The sequence below is a fragment of the Vulpes vulpes genome, chromosome 9, assembly GCF_048418805.1.
Source record: "Vulpes vulpes isolate BD-2025 chromosome 9, VulVul3, whole genome shotgun sequence".
Classification (NCBI taxonomy): domain Eukaryota; kingdom Metazoa; phylum Chordata; class Mammalia; order Carnivora; family Canidae; genus Vulpes; species Vulpes vulpes.
Genome location: NC_132788.1, coordinates 37271933 through 37298498, shown reverse-complemented (window position 1 = coordinate 37298498; position 26566 = coordinate 37271933). Strand labels below are relative to the sequence as shown.

General features: G+C 37.2%; 1 protein-coding gene across 2 annotated transcripts in view; it reads right to left on the bottom strand.

The window, feature by feature from the left end:
• SGCG (sarcoglycan gamma) overlaps window positions 1-26566 on the bottom strand; it is a 125964-nt gene that overhangs the window by 34668 nt on the left and 64730 nt on the right. For both annotated transcript variants that reach the window (XM_025996664.2, XM_025996665.2), the window contains exons 3-4: window positions 5925-6026; window positions 1259-1346 (exon numbers count right to left, since the gene is read on the bottom strand). In XM_025996664.2, the coding sequence (XP_025852449.2) occupies window positions 1259-1346; window positions 5925-6026 (190 nt within the window). The remainder of the gene's footprint in view (window positions 1-1258; window positions 1347-5924; window positions 6027-26566) is intronic.

Below are 26566 nucleotides of genomic sequence, written 5' to 3'. Positions count from 1 at the left end.
ACTGAGTGGTTTGCTCTTTTGTCATTTCCTCCATCTATGGTCTTTCTCTCTAATCCTTGTTATCACCATGTGAGATTCCATGGGATCTCACTCCTTGGTGAGATTATTCTTTGGTTTTAGCTGGTTGGATGGGTGTGGACTGCTGACCCAAGGGCAGCTGGTTAAACATATTAGGTGAACCAGTAAGAGTAGTTTATTGTGAATTTAGAATTTGTGCAATTGAAAACTAAGGTGGTTGGTGTTGAGAACTACAGCCAATCAGGTGAAGAACCAGAGAGGTTCTGTAGGGCCTACAGAGTTAGAACTGATGCGGCCAAGTGAAAACAATGGGCAAAGATACATTGGAAAGGAGGGTTATGTGGGAGAGAAGAAAGGAAGGGAGAAGGAGGGGGTTTGGAGGGAGAGAGAGAGAGAGAGAGAGAGAGAGAGAGAGAGATCTTTTGGCTCTTAGCGCTGGTTCTTTTTTTTTTTTTTTAAGATTTTATTTATTTATTTATTTATTTATTTATTTATTTATTTGAGAGAGAGAGAGAGAGAGAGAAATGCAAGTGTGGTAGGGAGAAGGACAAGCAGACTCCTCATTGAGCATGGATCCTGACTTGGGCTCATTCCCATTACCCTGAGATCACAACATTACCAAAATCAAGAAACAAGTGTTTAAACGAGTAAGTCTTCCAGGCGCCTCCTCAGGCTTCTAGGGGAAATAAAGGATTAGGTGCCTTTGAGCCTCTTTTCACATTTTCACCAACTGATCAATACATAACTTCGTTTTTGTTTTATGCATGTTTCTGGGTAAGGATATTTTACTTAATATATATTGAGGATTTCCCTAGCTTTATTGGATGTAATTGACAGAAACATTCTGTAAGTTTAAGGCATACAATTTGATAATTTGATATTTGTATATATTGTGAAATGATTACCATAATAACATTAGTTAACACATTAAAAAAAACTACTTTAGTTCCTTTGGTCTCAGATCAGATTCTTTTGCATTCTGTAATAATCACTGTTTCTTTTACTACCTTGAATGGTCCTCTATTTCTTAGAATCAAAATAATTTTAATTAGAATACTTCAGACTGTCTCCCCTGTGATGCCAACTATTCTCTGTGGTCAACATAGTATGATATTTAGAAAACTCATAATTTAACTGTTCATAAATAACTCTGAATTTTTTAGAAGAGAAAAAACTGTATCCACTCAGCACAGCTTCCCATGGAACAATTACATGCCAAGCACTGTGAAATCAGACTCACCCACTTTTAATCTGCCTGTGACCTCTCCTTCAGAGTTGCGTGCATTGACCGTCACATTCTGAGTTGACTGCAGAAGCAGAGATGAGTCCTAGGAAGGCATTTATAAAATTTGACAAATACATACTATTTAAAATGACTGTATCTTTATATTCATACATAAACTTAGGATTTATATGAGATAATTTCTCCATAGTCACAGATCCTGTGACACTATACAGTATTTTAAAATCCTGGATTATATTACATGAAAAGAGTAAATGAATGTACTTTCCCCCCAAAGTTTCAAACAATACAAATTTATTATATCATAGTTTTTTTTGAGGGTCAGGAGTCGAGGAAGAGTCTACCCTGGTTCTAAGTACAGGGTCTCAAGGGGATGGCAGGGCTGAGGTTTCATTCCAAGCTCAAGATCTTCTTCTAAGCTGATGTGGTTGGTGGCAAAATTCATTTCCTTGTTGCTGTAGATGTCCTAACATTAAAAAAAATAAATTATAATACTCTTTTGGGTTTCTTTTTTTTTTCTTTTGGGTTTCTGCTGCTTATGTGCACTAGGCACAATATACCACATTAGTTCTCAAAGTGAAGATCTAAAATAATCAACTTTTAATCATTGTTTTTTTCTATTCCAAGGAATTAAAATTTCATTTCTTATTATTTATGTCAAGGACATGATATATATTTAGGAGGTAAATCAGAGAATGGTTAGTTTTTCTATGATAAATACCATGTTACTTATTTTCCAAATGTGAAGTGTTTTCAAAATTTCAAAAGGGATTTCTAAAATTTGTCAGATGCTTATGTTCTTTGAATTTTTTGTTGAAAGATAAAATGGCTTCATGGGCACATTGGTGCCTTTTGTGGTATCATAGCTCTGGAGGGGGGGTTTGTATTACAGATCATCTTTTGGTTTTATATAAACAATTTCTTCAAAAAGAATGCAAGAATTGAGTGGTGAGATTCAGGTAGGTTTATGGTCCATTCAGAGGGAACCAAATATCTTCCAAAGCTGTAGGGATAATGTGAAATTTCAGAAGGAAAGAAGTTTCAGGAGGGCTCTGGAACTCTGGCAGGTCTGAAATTCTCCAAATTGCTTTGTGGAAGCAGACAGATCTATTGGCGTCTCATGTTTTATCCAATGATATGACCTTAATACTGTTTTTTGCACTGTTCAAAAATAACTAGCACAATATTAACAGTGCCCCGGGGTCAAGGGGGGCACACCCCATGCAATTTCTGGGCTTTCTCAGTGTGTGGTGGTCTCCTCCTCCATGGTACTCTACCCTGTGAACCTCAGGTTGGCTGCTTTTCCTTGGACTCCTAACTGAATCTTCTCAATTTGGAGAGAAGACCTGCCTCTGCTTTGGTCCTCTCCCTCACTGTGGCCTTAGAGAGTCTCTCCAGGCAGTAAACTGGGGTAGTCCTAGGGTTCACCTCATTTGTTTCCTCTCTCAGAGAGAACTATCATGACTGCCATGGTGCAGTGTTTGAAAACTGTCCTATTCTACTTCGGTGTTATCACAAACTACCAGAGGCTGGGTGGCTTATAAACAATGAAGCTTTTCTCACAGTTCTGGAGGCTGGGAAGTCTAAGATCATGGTGCTGGCAGATTTGCTGTCCTGTGAGACTTTCTGGTTCACAGAAGGTTCCTTCCAGCTCACATGGCAGAAGGCATGAGGGAGATCTCTCAGGGCTCTCTGGTAAGGGCACTAATCACATCATGAGGGTGCCATCCTCATGAGCTAATATCCCCAAAGGCAGCCACATATCCTAGTAATACCACCTTGGGAGTTAGGTAAAACCACTGTTCCATATACATCCCCAGTTTTGTCAGTTGTTCAATAAAAGCACATAAATCTGTTCCCTGTTATTTCCGTCTTGTATTTATCTGTTTTGATTTTGTAATTTCTTGTTCTTTTAATAAAAGCCACTCAGAAATGGCTTTAAACTCTGTGAGATTTTTTAAAATTTAAAGACAATTAGCCAACATACAGTACATCTCTGTGAGAGTCTTAAGTGTGCTCTTCTAGTCATTTTCACAATGGTTATTTTTACTTCGATGGAAGTGGATTCTCTTTTTGTGTAGAGTTCATTTGGCCTCCTTATTTTATTTATTTATTATTATTTTTTAAGGATTTTATTTATCCATTCATGAGAGACACAGAGAGGCAGAGACACAGGGAGAAGGAGAAGTGGGCTCCCTGCAGGGAGCCTGATATGGGACTTGATCCCAGGACCCTGGGATCACGATCTGAGCCAAAGGCAGATGCTCAACCACTGAGCCACTCACGTGCCCCTTGGTGTCCTTATTTTAGATGGAGGTTTCCTCATGTGGTTTCAAGTTTCAAGTCTCAAGCTCCCTGTGTGGATCTATTTTAATTTTGGCACTCATGCAGCCTGTCTTAAGACTTTCTCATCGTTTACATTCAGACCCCCAGGCTTCTCAGTTTTCTAATAGTGGTTCAGGGCTTGTGTCCTCAGTGACACTTGGGTCTTGGTCTGGCATCTTTATGGGTTCCATTCCACACATACACAGCTATATTCAAGCCTGGGCTGTAGGTGCAACTCTTTTCTGCCTTTCATTGCTGACTCATGCAGTGGATCTGCCTGGAGTCAAGCAGTCCCATCAGGTGCCATTTGGTCTCTGTTCGTCTGTGGGCTTTGATGGTAAGCTGTCCCTACCACTCTCCAGGACCGTGAACCTCAAAGATAATCATTTCAAGTAAAGCTTTACCACTGTGTGTTTCATCTTCATTTCATTTTTGACTGTATGGATGTTTCTAAAACACCTTTTTATTTTATCAAACACAACTGCTATGTGTTTAGGTCAATGGGCAGCGTGGATGGTTTGAAATCATGAGCTCCAGGGATGCTCTTGACAGGACGTTATGTGTTAATTGTGAAGAGTAATCGCACAGAGTACCATGATGAATTATATTTATAATAAAGAAATTCTCTCACCTCAGCAGATTAGATAAATGAATATGTGTTGTGTTTTGCAAATTCATCTCTGTAGTTTTATGGAAAATTATTTCCTGGACTCATCTTTGAAAAGGAAACATAATACATCAGTGCATACAGAAAATATAAAATGTAATTTTGTTCAGTTAATCCTATTATTAGAGAGCCATGTTAGTTACCAGATACTGTCTATTCTTTGTGATCACATATTATCCCATAATTTTATGTATCACTTGACATATTTCCTCAATGCATCATTGTAAGACTTAATACATGATTATCTAAAAGAATTTATATAATTTAGCTGTTTTGTTAAGTATGCTGAAAATGAAAAAAACCTGGTAAAACTAAAAGTATTATGAAAGCCAGAATATTAAATTTGCTATGAATGAATCATCTGATTTCAGTCACCAGGCTCTTCTACTAGTCTTATCTCTTCAAAAATATGATAGGGGATGAGCCAACATAACTCTGGGTGGGGCAGTGGCTAAGTCCTAATATTTAAATTCTTTTCTCACACCTGACCTCCCCTCTTATAAAAGCTTGGGTTCATTCTCCATGTTCCCATAGACAGGGATATTTAATGCATTGAAATGCCATCACAATTAATATAAACATATTATCTGAAGAAGAATTGAGCTCATGCATGTATCAGCCTGTCACGTTCCAGGTCATTTGCCTGCTCCTACTGTCAACAGAGACATTATCAGAAGGAATATGGTAGTGTCTAAGAGCTACTATGTGTGTTGCACTTTCTATAATCTCTCCTGGGCAGTTGATATTTATGTGTAAGCTTTACAGCACATCGCATTATGGTTGGTAGTAGAGCTTGGTGATTGTCCTGATGTCCATGTAGGGGTGTGGTTTATCTCTAAGACCATGTATGTTCTCAGTGGTTGAACTTTTATACCCTTTCCAATTGACCTAAAGTAGCTAGAAGAGCTTCTGCATGTAGGAGATACTGACATACACATTCATATCTAGAAATATGAGTGGAAAATGAAGAGTGCACTCCTCATACAATTGATAAGTTATGGTTGGATGAAGTTCAACATTTTGTTGGAATAATGCCACCTAATCAATAATTCAGCAAAATGTTTATCTTTACTACAAAGTCCACAGCATCACTTAAAGAAAAATAGAGCATATTACAAAAACTGACTATATTTTATGTGTGGCTCTCCCTGTTATAAATTCCCAATAAATGAAGGTAATATTGAAGTAGACTTATTTATAAAGTCACATTTAATGGGAATGTTTAATCTACTTATGAAGAATCCTACAGGACCATAATCTATAATTAGCATAATTAGTACAGAACCTACTACTATGAAACTAATTTCTTTCTAAGCCTCTCAGATAATTTTAAATGCCTCGAGAAAGTGTATTTAAATTACCTGCACTAATGGAAAGAAGTTTAGATTATTTTTGATAAAGGTTTTAATTACCAAACCTTTTTTATTATGGTCTAAATTACTGAAGCCATGAAATTCAGATCTGAAGCACATGAAAAAGGAACCTTTTTAGAATGTAATATCAGAAATATGTTTTACAACCTTCTAGCCAAGCTTTTTATAAAGAGTGTAACAGCAATGTGTGTATATGTATACATTCTAAGAACCTCTTCTGAGATATGTTGAATTTCTGTGCTTAATGATTGTTTTTCAGAAAACACAAAATATTTAAATGTTTCATCATTTTTCTTACCACTCTGGAGTGTATTTCCTTGGCATACAATGGGAATAAAAATTCTGATTCTCCTTCTAGGCGAAGACCATCTTTTGTAACACGCAAATGACCCATTCCTGTCTGTTAAAAAGAGGAGACAATAGAGATTTTATTATTGCTTTCTTTTCCCCTTCTTTTAGTGTCAACTAGGATTACAGATGCATTTTCACAAATTATCTATTGGCACTTTTCTATATTTCTCTTCAATACTCTATTTAAAACTTTAGTTGTTTTTATTCAATTGTCAGTATTTCATTAACTCTTGTGTAATACAAAGGACTACTTAGGAAATACATATTAGATTTAAAGAGTCAATGTATAATAAAAACCCAAGGGCCCACCATGACCTAAGAAAAAGGTTCTTACCATTACTATTTAAAAACATTTTAAAAAATTAAGATGCAATAAAACAGACCATTTTGAGGTGTATAGTTCTATGAGTTTTAACCATACACGGGGTACATAACATTCTTTCACCACCACCCACTACCATACCTTAAAGCTTTCAAGTGTATCTGGTAAGTTTACAATATAGCAACTGTTTATTGGCCATTTCTTAAGTGAAAAGCAATATTGCAGGAAGTGAATCTCTATTCAATGTGTCTGTTCTCAAGGAATTTTCAGTCATTAAGAATGATCACAAAGGATAGAAGACTTAATTCTGGTGATTATTGGTGCTATCAGAGCTGTTAAATCTTGTAGACATTTTGAAACTTCATTCCCTTTGTTTTCTCAGCAGAATTCGCACTGGATCTCTTTCTTGTTGGAACACTATTCCTACCTGGTTTCTGGGATACCATGGTCTCCTAGCTTTTCTCCTTGGCATCCACACAAATTCATCCCCTCTACCCAGCCTCTGACTGCTGGCCTTCACAAACTCAGTCAGGCACTTTTCTATGATCCTTTCCTAGCCACGCCCTCAGCTTCAATCACCATCTCAGTGTGGGAATTCTCACGTGTTTTTATTTGCAATTTACATTCTTTCTCAACTGTCTATCTCTCTCTCCCTTTTGAATACCTTGGGAGCACCTAAATATAACAAACTTAAGTTCTGATCTTTGCTTTCTCCCCTCCAAGATAGAGGTAGATTTAAAAAGGGGAGAGCAGGATGGTCAGGAAAATGAGACAAAAACATTAAGGGCCATTTTATAGGGAGATAGGTGATTTCCGGGACAGAGATATGGTACTCTGAACTAAATGCCATAGATTTCTCTCTTCAAGAACTCCACTGGTTGATAAGCCCCATTAACAAGAACCAGATTCAATCTTGAATTACTCAGCTGGTTATCTGTCTGTGAACCATCATTATGGTCCTCTTCTCAAACTTAGGTGTGGGAGCAGTGGATATCCCAACTGTGCTTAATGGAAGTCTCTCAATGCTGCTGAGTTTGGGTCAATCCCCACCACAGGCAGAGCAGTTCTCCTGAGTCTCTCTTACACATGTGACTCAGTGTAGAGCTTAGTTTGAAGAATGGGCTCAAAATCTAAAAAGTTGACAACTACTGTTCTACAGTTTCTCACAAAATCTAACTATGAATTGTAAGGCACAGTTTACGAAATTAAGCCAACATTAGCATATATAATATTGCTAATGTTGGCTTTAATTATGTATAATAAACCAATTTTTAGCAAACAATTCTATCAGGAATTTTTGCCCTAGAGTTAACCAAAGTGAAGTTTCAAGATTACATATTCAAATCTGAAAATGTGCTGCTGAATTTCTGGGTTCAATGAAAAAAATGCCAGGAGTTTTTCTGGACTCTATTTTGCTATATTAGGGGGAAAAAACAATAAAAAAGTAATGCTAATTCCAGCCTCTGTAGCTCATTTACATAATCAGGTTGCCAAAGCTAGTTGTTCCTTGTCATGTGTCATTTCCTCCTCTTTGAAAAATGAGGAAATTGACATGAAGTGACCCAAACTCCTTTTACCTATACTATTCTATGGTTTTAATACAATGAATTACAAACCTCTGCAAACAACCAATCATTCCTCAGTGCCTGAAAACAAAAGAATATACCTATTTGTCTAGGTTTTGTGTGTGTGTGTGTGTGTGTGTGTGTGTCACATATGTTGAGGCACAACATAAAAAATAAAATTTATCGTTTTCAGTGAACATTTTTGCATATTTTTCACAAAGTACAAAGTATCAACACAGTGAGGATATAGAACAGTTTAAGATAATAAAAATGCCCCCCAGCAGTCACTCCCCACTCCCACACTCCCACACCTGGGCGACCACTGCTTTCTGTTCCAATAGTTTTGCCTCTTGCAGAATGTCATATAAATGGAATCATACAGTATGCAGCCTTTGCAGACTGCCTTCTTTCAGTAGAATAATGCATTTGGCATTCATCCATGCTTATTATTTCTATTGAACAAATGCCTAGTAATGGGATTGATAGGTTGTATGGTAGGTTTATGGTTTTTCTTATAAGAAATAAGAAACTGCAAACTGTTTTCCAAGGTAGTTGTACCATTTTGCATTCCCATAAGCAATATACGAGTGCTCTGGTTCACTGTATTTCTGTCAGCACTTAGCATTGTCAGTATTTTTTTCCCATTCTAATAGGTATATGATGATATCATATTGTGGTTTTAATTTGTATTTTCTTAATGACTAATGATGTCAAGCATTTTTCAATGTGCTTTTTGCTATCCATATCTCTTCTTTGGTAAAATGTGTGTTTAACTTTTTTCTACTCATTGTTTCCTTTCTTATTTTTGATGGTTTAGAGTTCTTTATATGTTCTGTATACAAATCTCTGTTGATATGTAATTTGCAAATATTTCCACCCAGTCAGTGGTTTTTTATTTCTTTAACTGTGTCTTTTAAAGAGCAAAAGTTTTTAATTTTCAAGAAGTTTATCAATTTTGTCTTCTATGGTTATGCTTTTGATATTTTATATGGAAGCTTTACCTAAGCCAAAGAAATATTTTCTCTCCTATATTTTTTTTTCTAGAATTTTTAGTTTTAGAATAAACATTTAAGTCTAATTCTAATTTTTGTTAACTTTTATGTATGGTGTGAGGTAGAGATAATGATTATTTTGCATATGGATATCTAATTATTTCAGCTCAATATAGTGAAAATTTTATCCAATGTCCACTGAATTACTTTTGTACTTTCGTCAAAAATTAATTAACTATGTGTGGTTGTATTTCTGGATTCTCTATTCTGTTCTACTGACCCATATGTCTATCCTTACTACACTCTATTGGTTACTCTAACTTTACAGTAAGGCTTGATATCACATAGTATGAGTTTACTAATTTTGTATTCTTCAAAACTGTTTTGGCTATTTTAATTCTTAAAAAGATTTTTGTTATGATACAGTATGCTTAACAAAACTTGCCATTGTAGCCATTTTTAATTGTATAAGTTCAGTGATATTAAGTACATTCATATCGTTGTGCAATCACCACCATCTATCTACGTAACTTTTTCATCTTTTCCAACTGAAACTCTGTACTCACTAAACAACAACTTCCCATCTCCCAATCCCCCAAACTCCGGTAATCACCATTCATTCTACTTCCTGATTCTATGAATCTGATTATTTTAGGTACCTCATTTGAGTGGCATCATATAAATTTCTCTCTTCTTTTTAAAACTGTATTCTAGTTTCTTGCCTTTAAATATAAGTTTTAGAATCAGCTTGTCTATTCTACAAAAATTTTTGCTGGGATTTTGATTAGCAATGTACTGAATATAAGTATCGATTTGGGAGAATGGACATTTAACAACAATGCATCTTCCAATGCTTAAGCACTATTTCCCATTTACTTAATTTTAAAGATTTCTTTCATCTGTGTTTTGTAGTCGTCAACAAACAAATCATCCATATTTTGCTAGATTTTTACATAAATACTTCATGTCTCTTGGTGCCATTGTAAACGATATTTTTATTGCATACCAGTTTCCATTTAGTCAGAATTGTTCTGGTTTATGCTTTTTCCTTCCTTTATTTTCAAACTCCCTCAATTTTTTCCTTTGTGTCTCTTGTAAGAGATTACAGATGATAATTTTAAAAGCACAACTTGAAAATGTCTATTAATAGTTTAATGTTCACACTCAATGAAATTACTGAAATATTTTGATGGATTTCTACTATCTTATTTTTCCTTAAAAAATTTACAGTGGTTATTGACTATAATCTCCTATAACCTGGGAATCATTTTGTCAGTAAAATGGCCTCTTGAGTGCTGATACCCATACCAAATCTCTATAAGAATATTGTGGTTTTAAGAATAAAAAAGATTAAAAAAAGATGTAAGGTTCCATTAATCCCAAGTGTTCTTGTTAAATAAAATGCTTCATCTGGGTGAAGAGGGCATCTATGAAGAGGCATGATCAGTATTGGGTGTCAGGTCCCAAAAGGGTGAATAGTACCCTCAACATTGAAGCTCCCAGTGAAGGGTGTCAAGCTCAGGTGGAATGGGGAGGTATCTGTGTAGGAGAGAGAGTGGTGGTGGAGGTATGAGAGTAGAAACATGAAGGGGAGTGATTAAATAAGTAGATGAAAGAGCAATGGGAGCCAAGTTCCTCATGTCATGGAAGGGAGGTATAAATTATATATAATATATTATATATATATATATAATTCTGTCGTGTTGGATTGAATTTAAAATTTGTATGAACCCATGGTGCTCTGTGGTATACATGGATGGGTAGAGAAATAAATGTTCATACAAAGGTGTGTGTGTGTGTGTGTTAGTTATATGTCTTCTGACTGGGTCTGGGAGAGTAGCACCACATCAACAGCCAGGAGAATGTCTGGCATTTGAATCTTCACTTCTAAGTACTGTTCCCCACTAAAAGGAACAAGAACTCCTTGGAGAGGCAGCTAATTTCAGGGCCAGGGTAAGGAAAGAGGATGATGACCCTGGAAGATCTTGTGCCAAAAGACAAGGAAGGGCTCAAAGAATAATGAAGATAGGTCAAAAGGCAGAAAAGTCAGCTAAAAAGGCCTCCTAGAAGCCAAATCAGATTCAACATGAACGTCAAAAGAAATGACACTAATGGATTATGAAAGTCCACTAGGTAGAATTAGAAATCAGGAGTCCATACAGGCATTCAAAAATAAACAAATGAACAGAAGGGTTGATGAAAACAGGAACTTTACATAGTTTGAAACTATTTCCTTACAAATTAATTATAAATGTAAGTGGGAAAATAGTAATTTTACAGGGAAGGAGACTGGCTCTTTCATCAAGTGCTCAAAGTAGTGAGCCAAATAAAAAATATGCTATGGCTGATGAAAGTCCTAAATTCCAGAGAGTGAAACAGAGGGTTTCTGGAGTTGGGGAAGGACGGGAGTAGGAACAGGATAGTGTATGCGCAAAGCCTTAGAGCATTTGAGTGCAGGAGATGAGCAATGGGGAGATGAGGGTTTCTTATGGTGATCAACATCAATCGGGATGGAAGGAAAATGGGCATTAAGTGCAGTGTACTTGAGGCAGATGGTGGAAGTACATCTGTGATGGTGAGAGGGCAGTGAGAGGGCAGTAAGAGGGCAAGCGCCTGATGCTCCCTATTTATTCTTGTTGATGAGGTAAGGGTCTACAGCACCAGGGCCATAGGACTTGCCCACTCTGTATAGGTCCATTCTTGACTCTTGTGAGATGGGGCTGACTTGCTCTGGATTCCTGGGGCTCTCTCTGGACTCTTGCTGATTGCATTGTGGTTCCCAAAGTTTTACTACATTGTATCATATGGATTTCAGCATGCTCTTTCAGGCTTCCATGCATTTGCTCATATTGTTGACTAATAATTTTAATTTACACAGCTAATCCTTATTAATCCTTCAAGACTTGTTTCAGTTATGCCTGTACATAGAACCCTGTGCATAACCCTATACTAGCACATATAGGATTACTAGTACATGAGCTTGTTGATCTCTATGCAAAATATTGGTTACTCCTTTCTCAGAGGTAGAGTGTAATCCTCTCCTCTTGAATCTGGGCTAACAGCAGAAATGACATCAAAAGAAGCTTCTCTCAGGCCTCTCGGTATACTTCAGAAGTCCTGAGTACTATGATGTAAGAAGTCCAGGGACCCTGAGATCACATGCTGCAGAGACTAAGGACAGACTCTCCAGCTGTCAATTTCAACCGAGCCCAGCTTCCAGCTATCCCTGTGGTGGCACCAGATATGTGAGTGAAGTCATCTTGAACTCTCGAAACCAACTCTAATACTGGTTAATTATACCTGAGTGACCTCAACTGACATTATGGGGAGCAGAACTGCCTGGCTGAGTCCTACCCCATATTTTGACCTGAAAAATAAAAAGTTACAATAAAATGGCTTTTGTTTTAAGCCATTCATTTTTATTTATTTATTTATTTATTTATTTATTTATTTATTTATTTATTTGAGACAGAGAGAGAGAGAGAGAGAGAAAGACAGAGAGAGAGAGGCAGAGACACAGGCAGAGGGAGAAGCAGGCTCCATGCAGGGGGCCTGATGCGGGACTTGTTCCCGGGTCTCCAGGATCACGCCCTCGGCCAAAGGCAGGCACTAAACTCCTGAGCCACCCAGGGATCCCCAAGCCATTCATTTTTAGAGTGATATGCTTTGTAGCAATAGATTCCTGAAATATTTCCTTCAAGCAGATTAACCACATCTATTCTCACCTCTTGATTTAATACCCGATAACCCGATGTCCCAAAGCACTTATTATGTGTTTGAACTGTTAGATGATCTATTTTCAGAAAAAAATATCAGAAGTCTAGCCAATAAAACTCAATATCATTTAGTTCCTACATTACACGACACTGTCAGCTTAATGGTTATAGCACATCTCTACTCTGGCTTTCCTTCCTTTGGTGTATCCTCTGCTATTAATTCTAATGTGACTGTACCATCACATATTCATTCTTTTGGCAAAAATCAACCAAGTGCCAGATTTTGATTCTGTTTTGCTTCTATCACTCACTCCAAGTAGGCTCAACACTTCTAAGCAATAGCAAGGGGCAGGAAAAGCAGTCCCAGCAGGATGATGCCTTGATTAAATCCTTAGGGAGCTTACACAGAATGCCAGGAGGATGAGCTCTGCAGTTCAAAGTCCCTTCCACTTAATGGTCGTAGGAAGAATGAGCAGGATGTCTCAGATTTTCCCCCCTGAAGAACTGAGGGAGGAAGAATTTCCAAACCCCTTCCAAATCACTCTTTTCATCTTCCCAAAGCTGGAGTTAACAAGATGAGTGTTGCTCTTAGCCCTTAATCATTATTTTCTTAGTTGTAGGCTTAGCATTCACAGCTAGAACAGTTGAAGTAGAGCATGATTTAATCAACTTTCCCTGGAACTTAAATTCATTTTGGTCAATTTCCTATTGTTTTTGGCTTTCTTCATTCTGGAGGTCAAAAGATTGCAAAATATTTGATAGCTCTGCAAGTTTCTCTTGTTTCCTTTCATTTCTTAAAGTTTAATTAGCCTGTATATCCTTTTGAATTTACCACATTAATTTTGTTTCAAGTAACTAACTTTGATAATTTTCTCTTCTTGTATGGAACAAATTACCCTCCGTCTTTCTTCTCTGGTGAGCACTGCCCCCACTCACCACCTTCTAAAAGCTAGCTGAGTGTAATAAAGAAAAACTCAGTTTTTTTCCTTCCTATTTAGGGAAAAACTCAGCTCTCCCCTGTTATGTCTTTCCTTCCTATGAGGCTCCTGTACTACACAGAGAACACTTTACTTCCGACGTTTCTGGTCACCAAATGTGTGGAGGTTTTCCCCACATGTAGCAATCCTTAGACACCAGGAGAGTGTTGAAGAATTCAACTCAATTCTAACACCAACTACCCAGAGATACCACCAAATTCCATAGACTAAGGCCTCAGTCCCACAAGACTGATCCACCACCACTGCCTTTAGATGCCAGTCACAAGCCCAGGCTGTCACCTGTGCTTCTGACTAACCAGCTATTTATCAGAGTTCCAAAAATCCCTTCCTTGGGTTTGATTAAATGCCTGAAAGAAGCTTACAGAACTCAGGAAAACATATATTTACCAGTGTATTAAAGAACACAGTAAAGGATACAGATGAACAGCCAGATGAAGATATACACAGGGTGAAGTCTGAGAAGTTTCTGTCTACATGGAATTGGGGTATGACATTCTCGCAGTGTGGATGTGTTTGCTAAACTGGAAGCTCCTCAAACCTCCTACTACTGGCATTTATAGAGGCTTCCTCACGTAGCCATGATCAATTATTAACTCCATTTCCAGCCCCTCTCTCCCTTTGGAGGATGGTGGGGGTAAGGCTGAATATTTAAGCTTCTAATTTTGCCTGGGTCTTTCTGGTGACTGGCCCCTATACAGGAGTCATCCAGGAGCCCACCTAGAGTCACCTCATTAGATCAAAGGATGTTCCCTGTCCTCTTATCATTTAAGGAATTACAAAAGTTTTAGGAGCTCTGTGCCAGGAACTGGGGGGAAAAACCAATATATATATTTTTTTATTATCTCACACATACATTTCATCTTGCTTATTGTATTAGTTTCCTATTTCTCCTGTAAGAAATTACTACAAATTTAGTGGCTTAAAACAATGCAAATTTATTATCCTACAGTCCTAGAGGTTGGTAGGGCTATGTGCTTCTGGAGGCTGCAGAGGAGAATCTTTTTTCTTGCCATTTCCAGCCTTTATAGGCCACCTGCATTTTTGGCTTATGGCCCACATCACTCAGATTCTGCTTCTGTCATCATACCCCCTTCTTGGACTCTGACCCACCTATCTTTCTCTTACATTGGTCCTACCTGGATAATCCAGGATAATTTCTCCATTTCAAGACCCTCAATTCAATCACATATGCAGTATCTCCTTAGCCATAGAAGGTAACATATTCACATCTTTGGGGCATTATTCAGCCTACCATACCAATTAATAATAAAGTGGTAGAAGCTGCTGTGGTTCTTGTCAAGCTATAATGTGTATTTAAACCACCTGGGACCTAGTTAAAGTGCAACTACTAGTCAGTGGGTCTACCTGAGAGTCTACATTTGTAATCAGCTCCCAGGTGATGCTGTTGCTGCTGCTCCAGATACCACAATGAGTGGCAAGGGTTGACCAATGAGTCTGACTTTTGGCTGCACAATGGAATCATCTACAGGGTTGTAAGAACTACAGATGGCCAGTTCTCTCCTCCCACCCCCAAGAAGCTGTGCTTAAGTTGCTATGGTATATGGGCTGGGCACTGGGATTTTTAGAAGTTTGAGACCCTTAGTTGTTGTGTGAGAAGTTCCTTAGGTCTAAGTCTGGCAGAGGGGGAAAAACTGCAATTGTTAATTAGTAACATTCGGTGCTGGCTGGAATTTGGGGTTGAGAGATGACTGTCATGTTTGTTGCACATCTGCCCACCTGGTGAAGACTTGCTGGGGTCTAGAGGCAAAGATGAATGAGATTTAGTCCTTATAAATATTCCATATATTGTACTCGGGGATGGGAGCCCATTCTATGAGCTCTCAGCCCACTCATCTTTGTATTACCAGCGCCTAATGCTAACATTTGGCACATAAGAAATGTTTGTTGATTCTACTGTATCAGAGACAAAAAGTTCTATCTGGAGGTATTCACATAGAGAGATAAATAGAGAAGACAAATTAAGTATAATGTAATTACAGATATGTGATATGGAGAGCAATGTTGGAGAAGCTTAGACTTTCACCTTATTAGAGTGGCTCTTCAACTAAACCATGTAGGAATAAAATAAGAAAATATTGGAATTTTTCTGTTTATGAGATTTTAACAAAATCAAATACAATAGAAAAATCACCTGATTCGATCAATTGTAATTTGTGCAAACTAACTCAGAAATAGCAGGATCTATTATATTCTATGCTCTCTGCCATTGAGGTCACACAGGAAACTGAACTCACTAAAACTTTAATAAAGTTAGGGCTTAGTTGCCATCACACATGCTCCTGACTTACATATAATTTAGGTCCAAATATCATTTGAATAAAATCCTCTTCCTAGCTTTGAGTAGCAGAAAATGTGATGCAAAACAAACTTATGTCAATACTCTAAAGACTAAGAATGAAAGTGTCTATGTTTTCCTGAACATCTGAAACTTGACTTTTCTCTTTTTTTTTCTTTTTTTTTTTTTTTTTTGACTTTTCTCTTAATAACAAGTCAATTAAAAATGCTAAAGACTACATATACATTTTTCTTATTAAACTAATCTTTAAAATTTTATTCTTTTTAAACTGCATGCATGAAACAACTTAAAGACATTGGTAGTGATAAAAAGTAATAATGTAAAATTAATTTTTCCAGTTCCAACTGCATTTATCAGCCATCATTAGTCTTCTTTCTGAGGAGCAGAGTCTGGACCCCACACCTAGTACCCCAAATTTTAAGACTCCCATCTGTCAGATGGGCCCCCTAAATACCTATCTCTGAAAGCCAGTGAGGCTTTGTCCATGAGCCTTACCAGACTAGAGCCAACAAAGAAGCAGTTCTTAATGGGTGCATGAGCATTCATCATGGCTATCTGCCAGGGATCACGCACGGCAGGGAATAGGCGAAAATGCCCATTTCCCAGTCTTCCCCTCAAAGGGATTCATCTGCATACTTTAAAGCTACTGCCTGAGGGCCAGGGTTCTAATTTAGCACACAGCTAGGGTCTTGCTGCCATCTTCCCTAGAGGTCAGCAGGGAAACCAGTGTACAAGAGTACACCTTCCTATGTTCTCCCTCAAGTCTTCTAAAATAATAAAAGACATTAGTATCACCTTGAAAGGAACCTGTATAGACACCTGGCTCCCCGGCTACTATGGCTTCTATTCCAGGATGAGCACCCAGATTGCCTGGCTTTTATAGCCAATAGGGCTTGCATTCAAGAATCTCAAAGGACCACGGCAAACAAAGCAGCAGCTTTTAAGGGGCTCAGGAATGCCCCTCCAAGGTGAGAGGAAGAAACAGGCTCCCTGCAGGGAGCCTAATGCAGGACTAGATCCTAGGACCCCGGGATCATGCCCTCCCTGAGCCCAAGGCAGATGCTCAACCACTGAGCCACTCAGGCATCCCTGAGGGTCTAGCTTTTAATCAAACTGTATCTAGGTGCTCACGTCTTCCCCTTGAGGACATTGACAGGTTTTGATAAATCCTCAAGTACTAAGAGCTAATAAGAATAATGATAGCTATTTGGACAATAGCAAAAGTTTGAGAGATAGCTAGAAGCCCCAGCTGGGCTGACTGATAAGGACTGTCACACAAGACCATTCTGTCAAGATTGAGAGTGGTGGCTGTTTTATCTAGTATGCAGGAATCAACACAGAAAGTCAAAGAACATGAAGAAAAAGGGAATTATGTCCCAAACAAAAGAATAAGATAAATCTCCAGAAATAGGTTCTAAGGAAATAAAGTAATGTACTTTATGACAGAAAGTTCAAAATAAGTCACAAAGATGCTCAGGTCAGGAGAGCAATGTATTTCAACACAAAAAAATATTAAAAATTACCTAATAGAAATAACAAATGGAAGAGTCTAAGAGCTTAACTAAAAAATTTCAGTAGAGCAGGTTCAACAACAGACCAGGATCAATCTGAAGAAAAGATCAGCAAGCTCAAACAGGACGGTGGGATTTATTTAACCAGAGGAGCAAAAAGAGTGAAAGAGAGTGAAGATGGCTTCAGGGAATTATGGAACACCATTAAGTGGACCAACATATACCTTACAGGTGTCCCAGAAGGAGAAGAGAGAGAAAGGGTCAGAAAGCTTATTCAAAAAACTAATGGCTGAAAACATTCCTAACCTGGGGGAAGAAACAGACATTCAGATTCCAAGAAGGTCAAATATTACCAAATAGGATGAATCCAAAGAGACTCACATAGATATACTGTAATTTAACTGTCAAAAGTTAAAGACAAGGAGGGAATCTTGAAAGTAGCAAGAGAAAATAAACCCAGTCCAGGAAACCCAGGTGGCTCAGTGGTTGAGCGTCTACCTTTGGCTCAGGTTGTGATCTCAGGGTCCTGGGATAGAGTCCTGCATGGGGCTCCCTGTGGGGAGCCTGCTTCTCCTTCTGTCTATGTCTCTGCCTCCCTCTCTGCATCTCTCATGAATAAATAAACAAAATCTTAAAAAAAAAGAAAAAAGAAACTTAGTTCACACAAAGATATTATAAAACTAAATAGATCTTTTTCAGCAGAAACTTTGTAGGCCAGAAGGGAGTGGGATAATATATTTAAAGTGCTGAAAGAGAAAAACTTCCAACCAAGAATACTCTGCTGGGCAAAGTTGTTAATCAGAACTGAAGGAGAGATAAAGAATTTACTAGACAAACGAAAGCTGAGGGAGTCCATCAGGTCTAGACCACCTTACTAGAAATAATAAAGGGAGTTCTTCAAGCTGAAACAAAAAGTTGCTAGTTAATAACAGGAAAATATATGAAAGTATAAAACTCACTGCTAAGATAAATATATGGAGGTTTAGAATACTCCAATCTAATGGTGGTGAGTCAATCACTTATAACTCTAGAATGAAGGTTAAAAGATAAAAGTAAAAATAACTATAACTACAATAATTTGTTAATGGACACACGGTGTAAAAAGATATAAATCATGTCACCAAAAATATAAAATATTGGGGGAGGCATGTAAAACGTAGAGCTTTTGTATGCAGTGAAGTGATTAGTTTGAAATAGACTGTTATAAATAGGGCTTTTGGGGAAGATGGCAGAGTAGGAAGACCCTAAAGTCACCCTGTCCCACAAATACAACTAGTTAACACTCAAACCAGAGCAAACTACTCAGAAAAGGACCCAAAGACTGGCCAAACAAACTCCCCAACTAAATGTAGAGGAGAGGCCACATTAAAGAAGGCAGGAAGGCTGAGGACTCAGTGAGAACTTAAACCTCCTGGGTCTGAGCACCAGAGGAAGGGAGCCGCAGGTGTTGAGAGGGACAAGAAACAGACCAGCACCCAGGCAGCCTGCAATGGGAAGAGCTATTCCCATAGCATTTGGCTTTGAAAATCAGAGGGCTCAAAAAAAAAAAAAAAAAAGAAAAAAAAAAGAAAAAGAAAATCAGAGGGCTCGAATTTTCTGAGTGCTCAAGCCATGGGACTTACAGCCTGGAACTTTAGAAATAAGCTGCTCAGCTCCAAGAGAGCCCAGAGGGTGATATGAAGCTGAGTCCTGGTCTTTAAAGAGACAGCAAGCAAAGAACTGGAGGCAGCAGTTTGAAAGGTGCCTGGGGCTTATGGGAGGGACAATTAGTTACTAATTTCAGATTTTGCTGAGGTATTTCTCCAGGAACAAAGAAGCTGGCAGGCACAATTTCCTTCCCTGCCCCTCACCATAAACACACAGCCACTTGTAGGAATCAGCATGGTGCAGGCACAGACAACCTAACTTGCTTACACTTTATCCTAATTCCCCAACAACTAGACCTGCCTCAATCTTGGTGCTGTGGATCTTCTCCCCCAGAAGACTTGCACAAACCTTGCCAACACTGCATCTCCTGGCCTCTGTGGAGAATGCACACACCTTGTTAAAACTGCACCCTGGCCCAAGCATGCTTTATGGAAAAGCCCTTGCTGGCCAGTCTCCCCAGTGGAGGAAGACCAATGCCACCTCATTAAAAGTGAATGTCCCACTCACTAGTTTCAAGATTAAGTCAGCATAGCTGACTTTCCTAACACAGAAAAACAGAGTTAGGCAAATGAGATAGAAGAATATGTCCCAAATGAAAGAATACGACAAAACCAAAGTATGAGACCTAAGTGAAATGGATATAAATAATATGCCTGATAGACAATTTAAAATAATGATCATAATGATAGTCACTGGACTTGAGAAAAGAGTGGAGGACATCAGTGAGACCCTTAATACAGAGATTAAAAAGAATCAATCAGAGATGAAGAATATAATAAATGAAATTAAGAATACACTTGATAGAATAAATAGCAGGCTGGAGGAAGTAGAGGAATGAATTAATGAACTAGAAGATAGAGTAATATAGAGTAATGGAATGCTTACCATCAAGCTGAACAAATGAGAGAAAAAAGAATTCTGCAAAAACGAGAACAGACTTAGGGAACTCAATGACTCCATCAAGAGCAATAATATTTGCATGATAGGGATCCCAGAAGGAAAAGGCAGTGAAAAAGGGGGAGAACATTTATTTGAAGAAAGAATAGCTGAAAACTTCCCTAATCTGGGGAAAGAAACATATATCTGAATCTAGGAGGCACAGAGATCCCCCAACAAAATCAACCAAAGGAGGTCCATACAAAGATACAAAGTAATCAAAATGGCAAAAAGTAGTGATAAAGAAAACAAAATTAAAATCAGCAAGAGAAAAGGAGACAGTTGCATACCAGGGAAGCCCTATAAGTCTATGACTGGATTTTTTAGCAGAAGCTTTGCAAGCCAGAAGGGAATAGTATGATATATTCAAAGTGCTGAAATGGAAAAATCTACAGCCAAGAATACACTATCCAGCAAGGCTATTCATTCAAAATAGAAGGAGAAATAAAGAATTTATCAGGCAAACAAAAATTAAAGGAGTTCATGACCACTAAATCACCGCTAACAAAAATATTCGAGTGGAATCTTTGAGTGGAAGGGAAAGATCATAAGTGAGAGTATGAAAGGTAGCAAACACAGAAGCAGTAAAAATAACTATTTCTGTAAAAAATCAGTCAAGGAATTCACAAAATAAAAGGATTAAAATATGACACCATATACCTAAAATGTGTTGGTAGGGTGAGAGGAATAAAGAATGGGTTCGAACTTAAGCAATCATCAACTTAATACAGACTGCTATAGGCAGAAGAGGTTATATACAAACCTAATGGTAACCACAAATCAAAAACCACTAATAAGTATGCAAAGAATAAAGAGAAAGCAATCCAAGTATATCACTAAAGAATACCAGCAAACCAGGAAAAGAGAGAAAGAGAAGAAAGGGTCAGAGAAAACTACAAAACAACCACAAAACAAGTAAAAAATAGCAATAAATATCTATCAATAATTACTTTGAATGTAAGTGTACTAAACACTTCAATGAAAAGAGATAGGATGACAGACTGGATAAAAAAACAAGACCCATCTAAATGTTGCCTACGAGAGACTTGTTGCAGACCTAAAGACACATGCACATTGAAAGTGAGAAGATGTAGAGACATTTATCATGCAGATGGATGTCAAAAAAAAGCCAGAGCAGTGATACATATATTGGACAAAACGGACTTTATTTATTTATTTTTAAAGATTTTATTTATCTATTTATGAGAAACACACAGAGAGAGGCAGAGACACAGGCAGACAAAGAAGCAGGTTCCCTGATGTGGGACTCGATCTCAGACCCCGGGATCACACCCTGAGCCAAAGAGACACTCAAATACCAAGCCACTCAGGTATCCCGACAAAACAGACTTTAAAACAAAGACTGTAACAAGAGACAAAGAAGCACACTATAATAATAAAGGGAACAATCTAACAAGAAGATATACAATTTTAGATACTTATGCACCCAACATGGAAGCACCCAAATACATAAAACAATTAATAACAAACATAAAGGATCTAATCAATAGTAACACAATAATAGTAGGGGACTTAATACCTCACTTATATTGATAGATATATAACCCAAACAGAAAACCAGCAAGGAACAGTGGCTTTATTTGGCACATTGAACCAGATGGATTTAATAGGTATATTCAGAAAATTCCATCCTAAAACAGAAGATACATTTTTTTAAGTGCACAGAGAACATTCTCTAGAATAGATCACATATAAGGCACAAAAGGAGCCTTGACAAAATCAAAGAGATCAAAGTCATACCATGCATCTTTTCGGATCACAATGCTATGAAACTAAAATCAGCCACAAGTGAAAAATCTGGAAGGACCACAAATACATGGAGGTTAAATAACATGCTACTAAACAATGAGTGAGTCAACCAGGAAATCAAAGAAGAAATAAAAAATACATGGAAACAAATAAAACTGAAAACACAAGAGTCTGAAGCCTTTGGGATGCAACAAAAGCAGTTTGAAGAAAAAGAACCCAAAAACAGCAGAAGGAAATAATTAAGAATAGACAGAAATAGATGATATAAAAACTAAAAAGCCAATAGAACAGATCAATGAAACCAGGAGCTGATTCTTTGAAAAGATCAACAAAATTGATGAACCTCTAGTCAGAAACATAAAAAAAAGAGAAAGGACTCAAATAAATACAATTATAAAAGAATGTTATGAAAAACCACATGCCAACAAATTAGATACTCAGAAGAAATGGATAAATTCCTAGAAACATAAAAACTACCAAAACTGAAGCAGGAAGAAATAGAAAACTTGAACAGACTGAATCGATTAAAAACTCCCAACAGAAGTCCAGAACCAGACAGCTTCACAGCCAGGTTCTACCAAACATTTAAAGATGAGTTAGTATTTATTCTTCTCAAACTATTCCAAAAAAATAGAAGAGGAATGAAAACTCCCAAATTCATCCTATGAGGCCAGTATTACTCTGATACCAAAATTAGATAAAGACATTTCAATAAAGGAGAACTACAGGCCAGTATCTCTGATAAATATAGATGCAAAAATCCTTAACTAAATACTAGGCAGCTGAATCTAACAATATATTAAAAAAAGCTAAAAATTCACCATGATCAAGTGGGATCTATTTCTGGGATGCACATGTGGTTCAATATTCATAATTCAAATCACTGTGATATATCACATCAATAAGAGAAAGGATAAGAACCAAATGATCATTTGAATAGATGCAGAAAAAGTATCTGACGAAGTACAATATCCATTCATAATAAAAGCTCTCAACAAAGTAGGTCTAGAGGAACATACCTCAGCATAATAAAGTCTGTTTGTTTGTTTATTTATTTATTTATAGATTTTACTTGTTTATTCATGAGAGACACAGAGAGGGGCAGAGCCATAGGCAGAGAGAGAAGCAGGCTCCATGCAGGGGGCCCGAAGTGGGAATCGATCCTGGGACTCCAGGACCACGCCCTGGGCCAAAGGCAGGTGCTTAACCACTGAGCCACCCAGGTGTCTCTAAAGTCTGTATATTTAAAACCCACACTGAACATCAAATGTAATGGGGGAAGACAGGGCTTTCCCTCTAAGGTCAGGAACAAGACAAGGATGTCTACTCTCACTACTTTTACTCAACATAGTTCTGGAAGTCCTTGCCACAGCAATCAGACAACAAATAGAAATAAAGGCATTCAAATTGGTAAGGAAGAAGTAAAACATTCACTATTTGCAAATGACATGATACTATGTATAGAAAATCCAAAAGACTCCACCAAAAAACTACTAGAACTGATAAATAAATTTAGTAAAGTTGCAAGATACAAAATCAATGTACAGAAATCTGGTATTTCTATGTACTAATTACTAATAATGAAGCAGCAAAGAGAAATTAAGAAAAAAAATCCCATTTACAATTTCACCAAAAATAATGAGATACTTAGTAATAAGTCTAACCAAAGAGGTGAAAAACCTGTACTCTGAAAACTATAGATCATTAATAAAAGAAACTGAAGATGACACAAAGAAATGGAAACACATTCCATGCTCATGGACGGGAAGAACAAATATTGTTAAAGTGTCCATATGACCAAGAGCAATCTATACTTTTAATGCAATCCCTATCAAAATACCAATAGCATTTTTCACAGTTGAACTAAAACAAAAAAAAATCCTAAAATTTATATGGAACCACAAGAGACCCTAAATAGTCAAATCAATCTTGAGGAAAAAAAGCAAAGCTGGAGGCATTATAATTCCAGACTTCAAGTTATATTACAAAGCTGTAGTGATCAAAACAGTATTGTAATGGCACAAAAATAGGTACATAGATCAATAGAACAGAAAATTCTAGAAATAAACCCATAATATATGATCAATAATCTTTGACAAAGCAGGAAAGAATATCCAATGGGAAAAAGTCTCTTCAACAAATGCTGTTGGGAAAACTGGGCAATCACACATAAAAGAATGAAACTGGACCACTTTCTTACACCATATACAAAAATAAATTTAAAATGGGTTAAAGACCTAAATATGAGACTTGAAACCACAAAAATCCTAGAAGAGAGAGAGCATGGGCAGTAGTGTCTCTGACATTAGCCATAACATCATTTTTCTATATATAACTCCTGAGGCAGGGAAATAAAGCAAAAAATAAACTATTGGGACTATATCAAAATAAAAATCTTCTGCACAATGAAGGAAAAATCAGCAAAACTAAAAAGCAGTCTACTGAGTGGGAGGAAATATTTGCAAATCACATATCCAATAGAGTTAGTATCTAAAATATATAAAGAACTGATACAACACAACACCTCAAAACCAAATAATCCAGTCAAAAATGGGAAGAAAACATGAATAGACATTTTCACAAGGAAGACATCCAATGGCCAACAGACACATGAAAAGATGCTCAGCATCACTTATCATCAGAGAAATGCAAATCAAAACTATAATGAGATATCACCTCACACCTGTCAGAATGGTTAAAATAAAAAACACAAGTAACAAGAAGGGCTGGTAAGAATGTGGAGAAAAAAGAACCCACTTATACTGTTTGTAGGAATGCAAACTAGAGCAGCCTTGTGGAAAAAGGTATGGATGTTCCTCAAAACATTAAAAACAGAACTACCCTACAATCTAGCAATTGTACTACTGACTATTTACCCCACAAATACAAAAACACTAATTTAAAGGGATTTATGCACCCCTATATGTATAGCAGCATTATTCCCAATAGCCAAATTATGGAAGCACCTGAAGTGTCTATTGATAGACGAATGGATAAAAATGTGGTATGTATATGCAATGAAATATTCAGCCATAAAAATGAATGAAATCTTGCCATTTACAATAACATGGATGGAATTAAAGAGTATAATGCTAAGTGAAATAAGTCAGTCAAGGAAAGACAAATACCATATGGTTTCACTCATACGTCAGATTTAAGAAACAAAACGAATGAGCAAAGGAAAAAGAGAGAGAAAGAGAGAGAGAGAGAGAGAGACAAACCAAGAAACTGTCTCTTAAGTATAGATGATGGTTTCCAGAGGGAAGGTGGGTGCTGGGATGAGTGAAATAGGAGAGGGGATTAAGGAGTGCAGTTTCATGACTTGCGGTAGATGATGTATGGAATTGTTGAATCATCATATTGTACACCTGAAACAAATGTAATACTGTGTGTTGACTATACTGGAATTAAAATTAAAAAAATAAGATAAAATCTGTAACTTCCTGGAATGTCCTTTATCATGTAGATTTGTAACTCTTTATGTAAACAACATACATAACGTACCAAATGTTCTTTCTTTAGAGCACTCTCTTCTTTGTGAAGTTGTGTATCAGAGGCAGTTGCTCTAACTTGAATGATAATAAAACTCTTAACTTTCTTTTAGAAAAGTAATAGACTTATAAATATGCTTTTTGTTTGTTTTTTAGAAAGACGGAGAGACTGAGCAAGGGCAGAGTGTGGAAGGGAGAGAATCTTAAGCAAGCTCCATGCTCATCATGGAGCCCAACATACGGCTTGATCTCACGACCCTGAGATCATGACCTGAGCTGAAATCAAGAGTCAGACACTTAGACTGAGTCACCCAGGAACCCCTAAAACTATGCTTTTGTAAGCGTTAAGGTAACCAAAGCCAAAACCTACAGTAGATCCACAAAAGATAAAGGAATCTAAGCAGAACACTATGGAAAATCATCAAACCACAAAGGAAGAAAACAAGACAGGAAGAAGGGCACCGAGGGAATTACAAAACAACCAGAATACGATGAACAAAATGACAATCCTAAATTCATACCTAAAATAACTACTTTAAATGTAAATGGACAAAATTTTACAATCAAAAGACACAGAGTGGCTTAATGGATTACACAACAAAACAAGAGTCAAATATATGCTGCCTACAAGAGGCTCACTTCAGCTTTAAAGATTTGTATAGGCTGAAAGTGGACAGATGAAAAAAAGATCTTCCATGAAAATGGAAACCAAAAGAAATCAAGGGTAGCTATTCTCACATCAGAAAAAAACAGATCATAAGCCAAGGACTGTAACAAGAGATGAAGAAGGTCATCATATAATGCCAAAGGGTTCAATTCATCAAGAGGACATAACATTAGTAAATATGCACCCAACACTGTAGTATTTATAGATCTGAAGGGAGAAATGGGTAGCAATACATTAAGAGCAGGGAATTTAATATTCCACTTTCAACAATGGGTACATCATTCAGACAGAAAATCAATAAGGGAAAAGTGTTCTTAAATTGTACATTGGACCAGATAAACATTCAGTCCAACAGCAGAAGATTATACATTGTTCTTGTGTGGTATATAAAGACAATGGAATATCATTTAGCTTTAAAAAAGGAGGAAATCCTGTCATTTGTAATAACATGGATAAATTTGGAGAGTATCTTGCTTGGTGAAATAGGCCATATAGAGAAAGACAAATACTGCATAGTATATATGACTTTATGTGAAATCTAAAGAGGGGGGAAATTAAGTTCATAGAAATAGATAGTAGAAAAGTGGTTACCAGGGCCAAGTAGGGGGTAAGTAGGAAGAGGCTGGTAGAAAGGTACAAGCTTTCAGTTCAAAGACC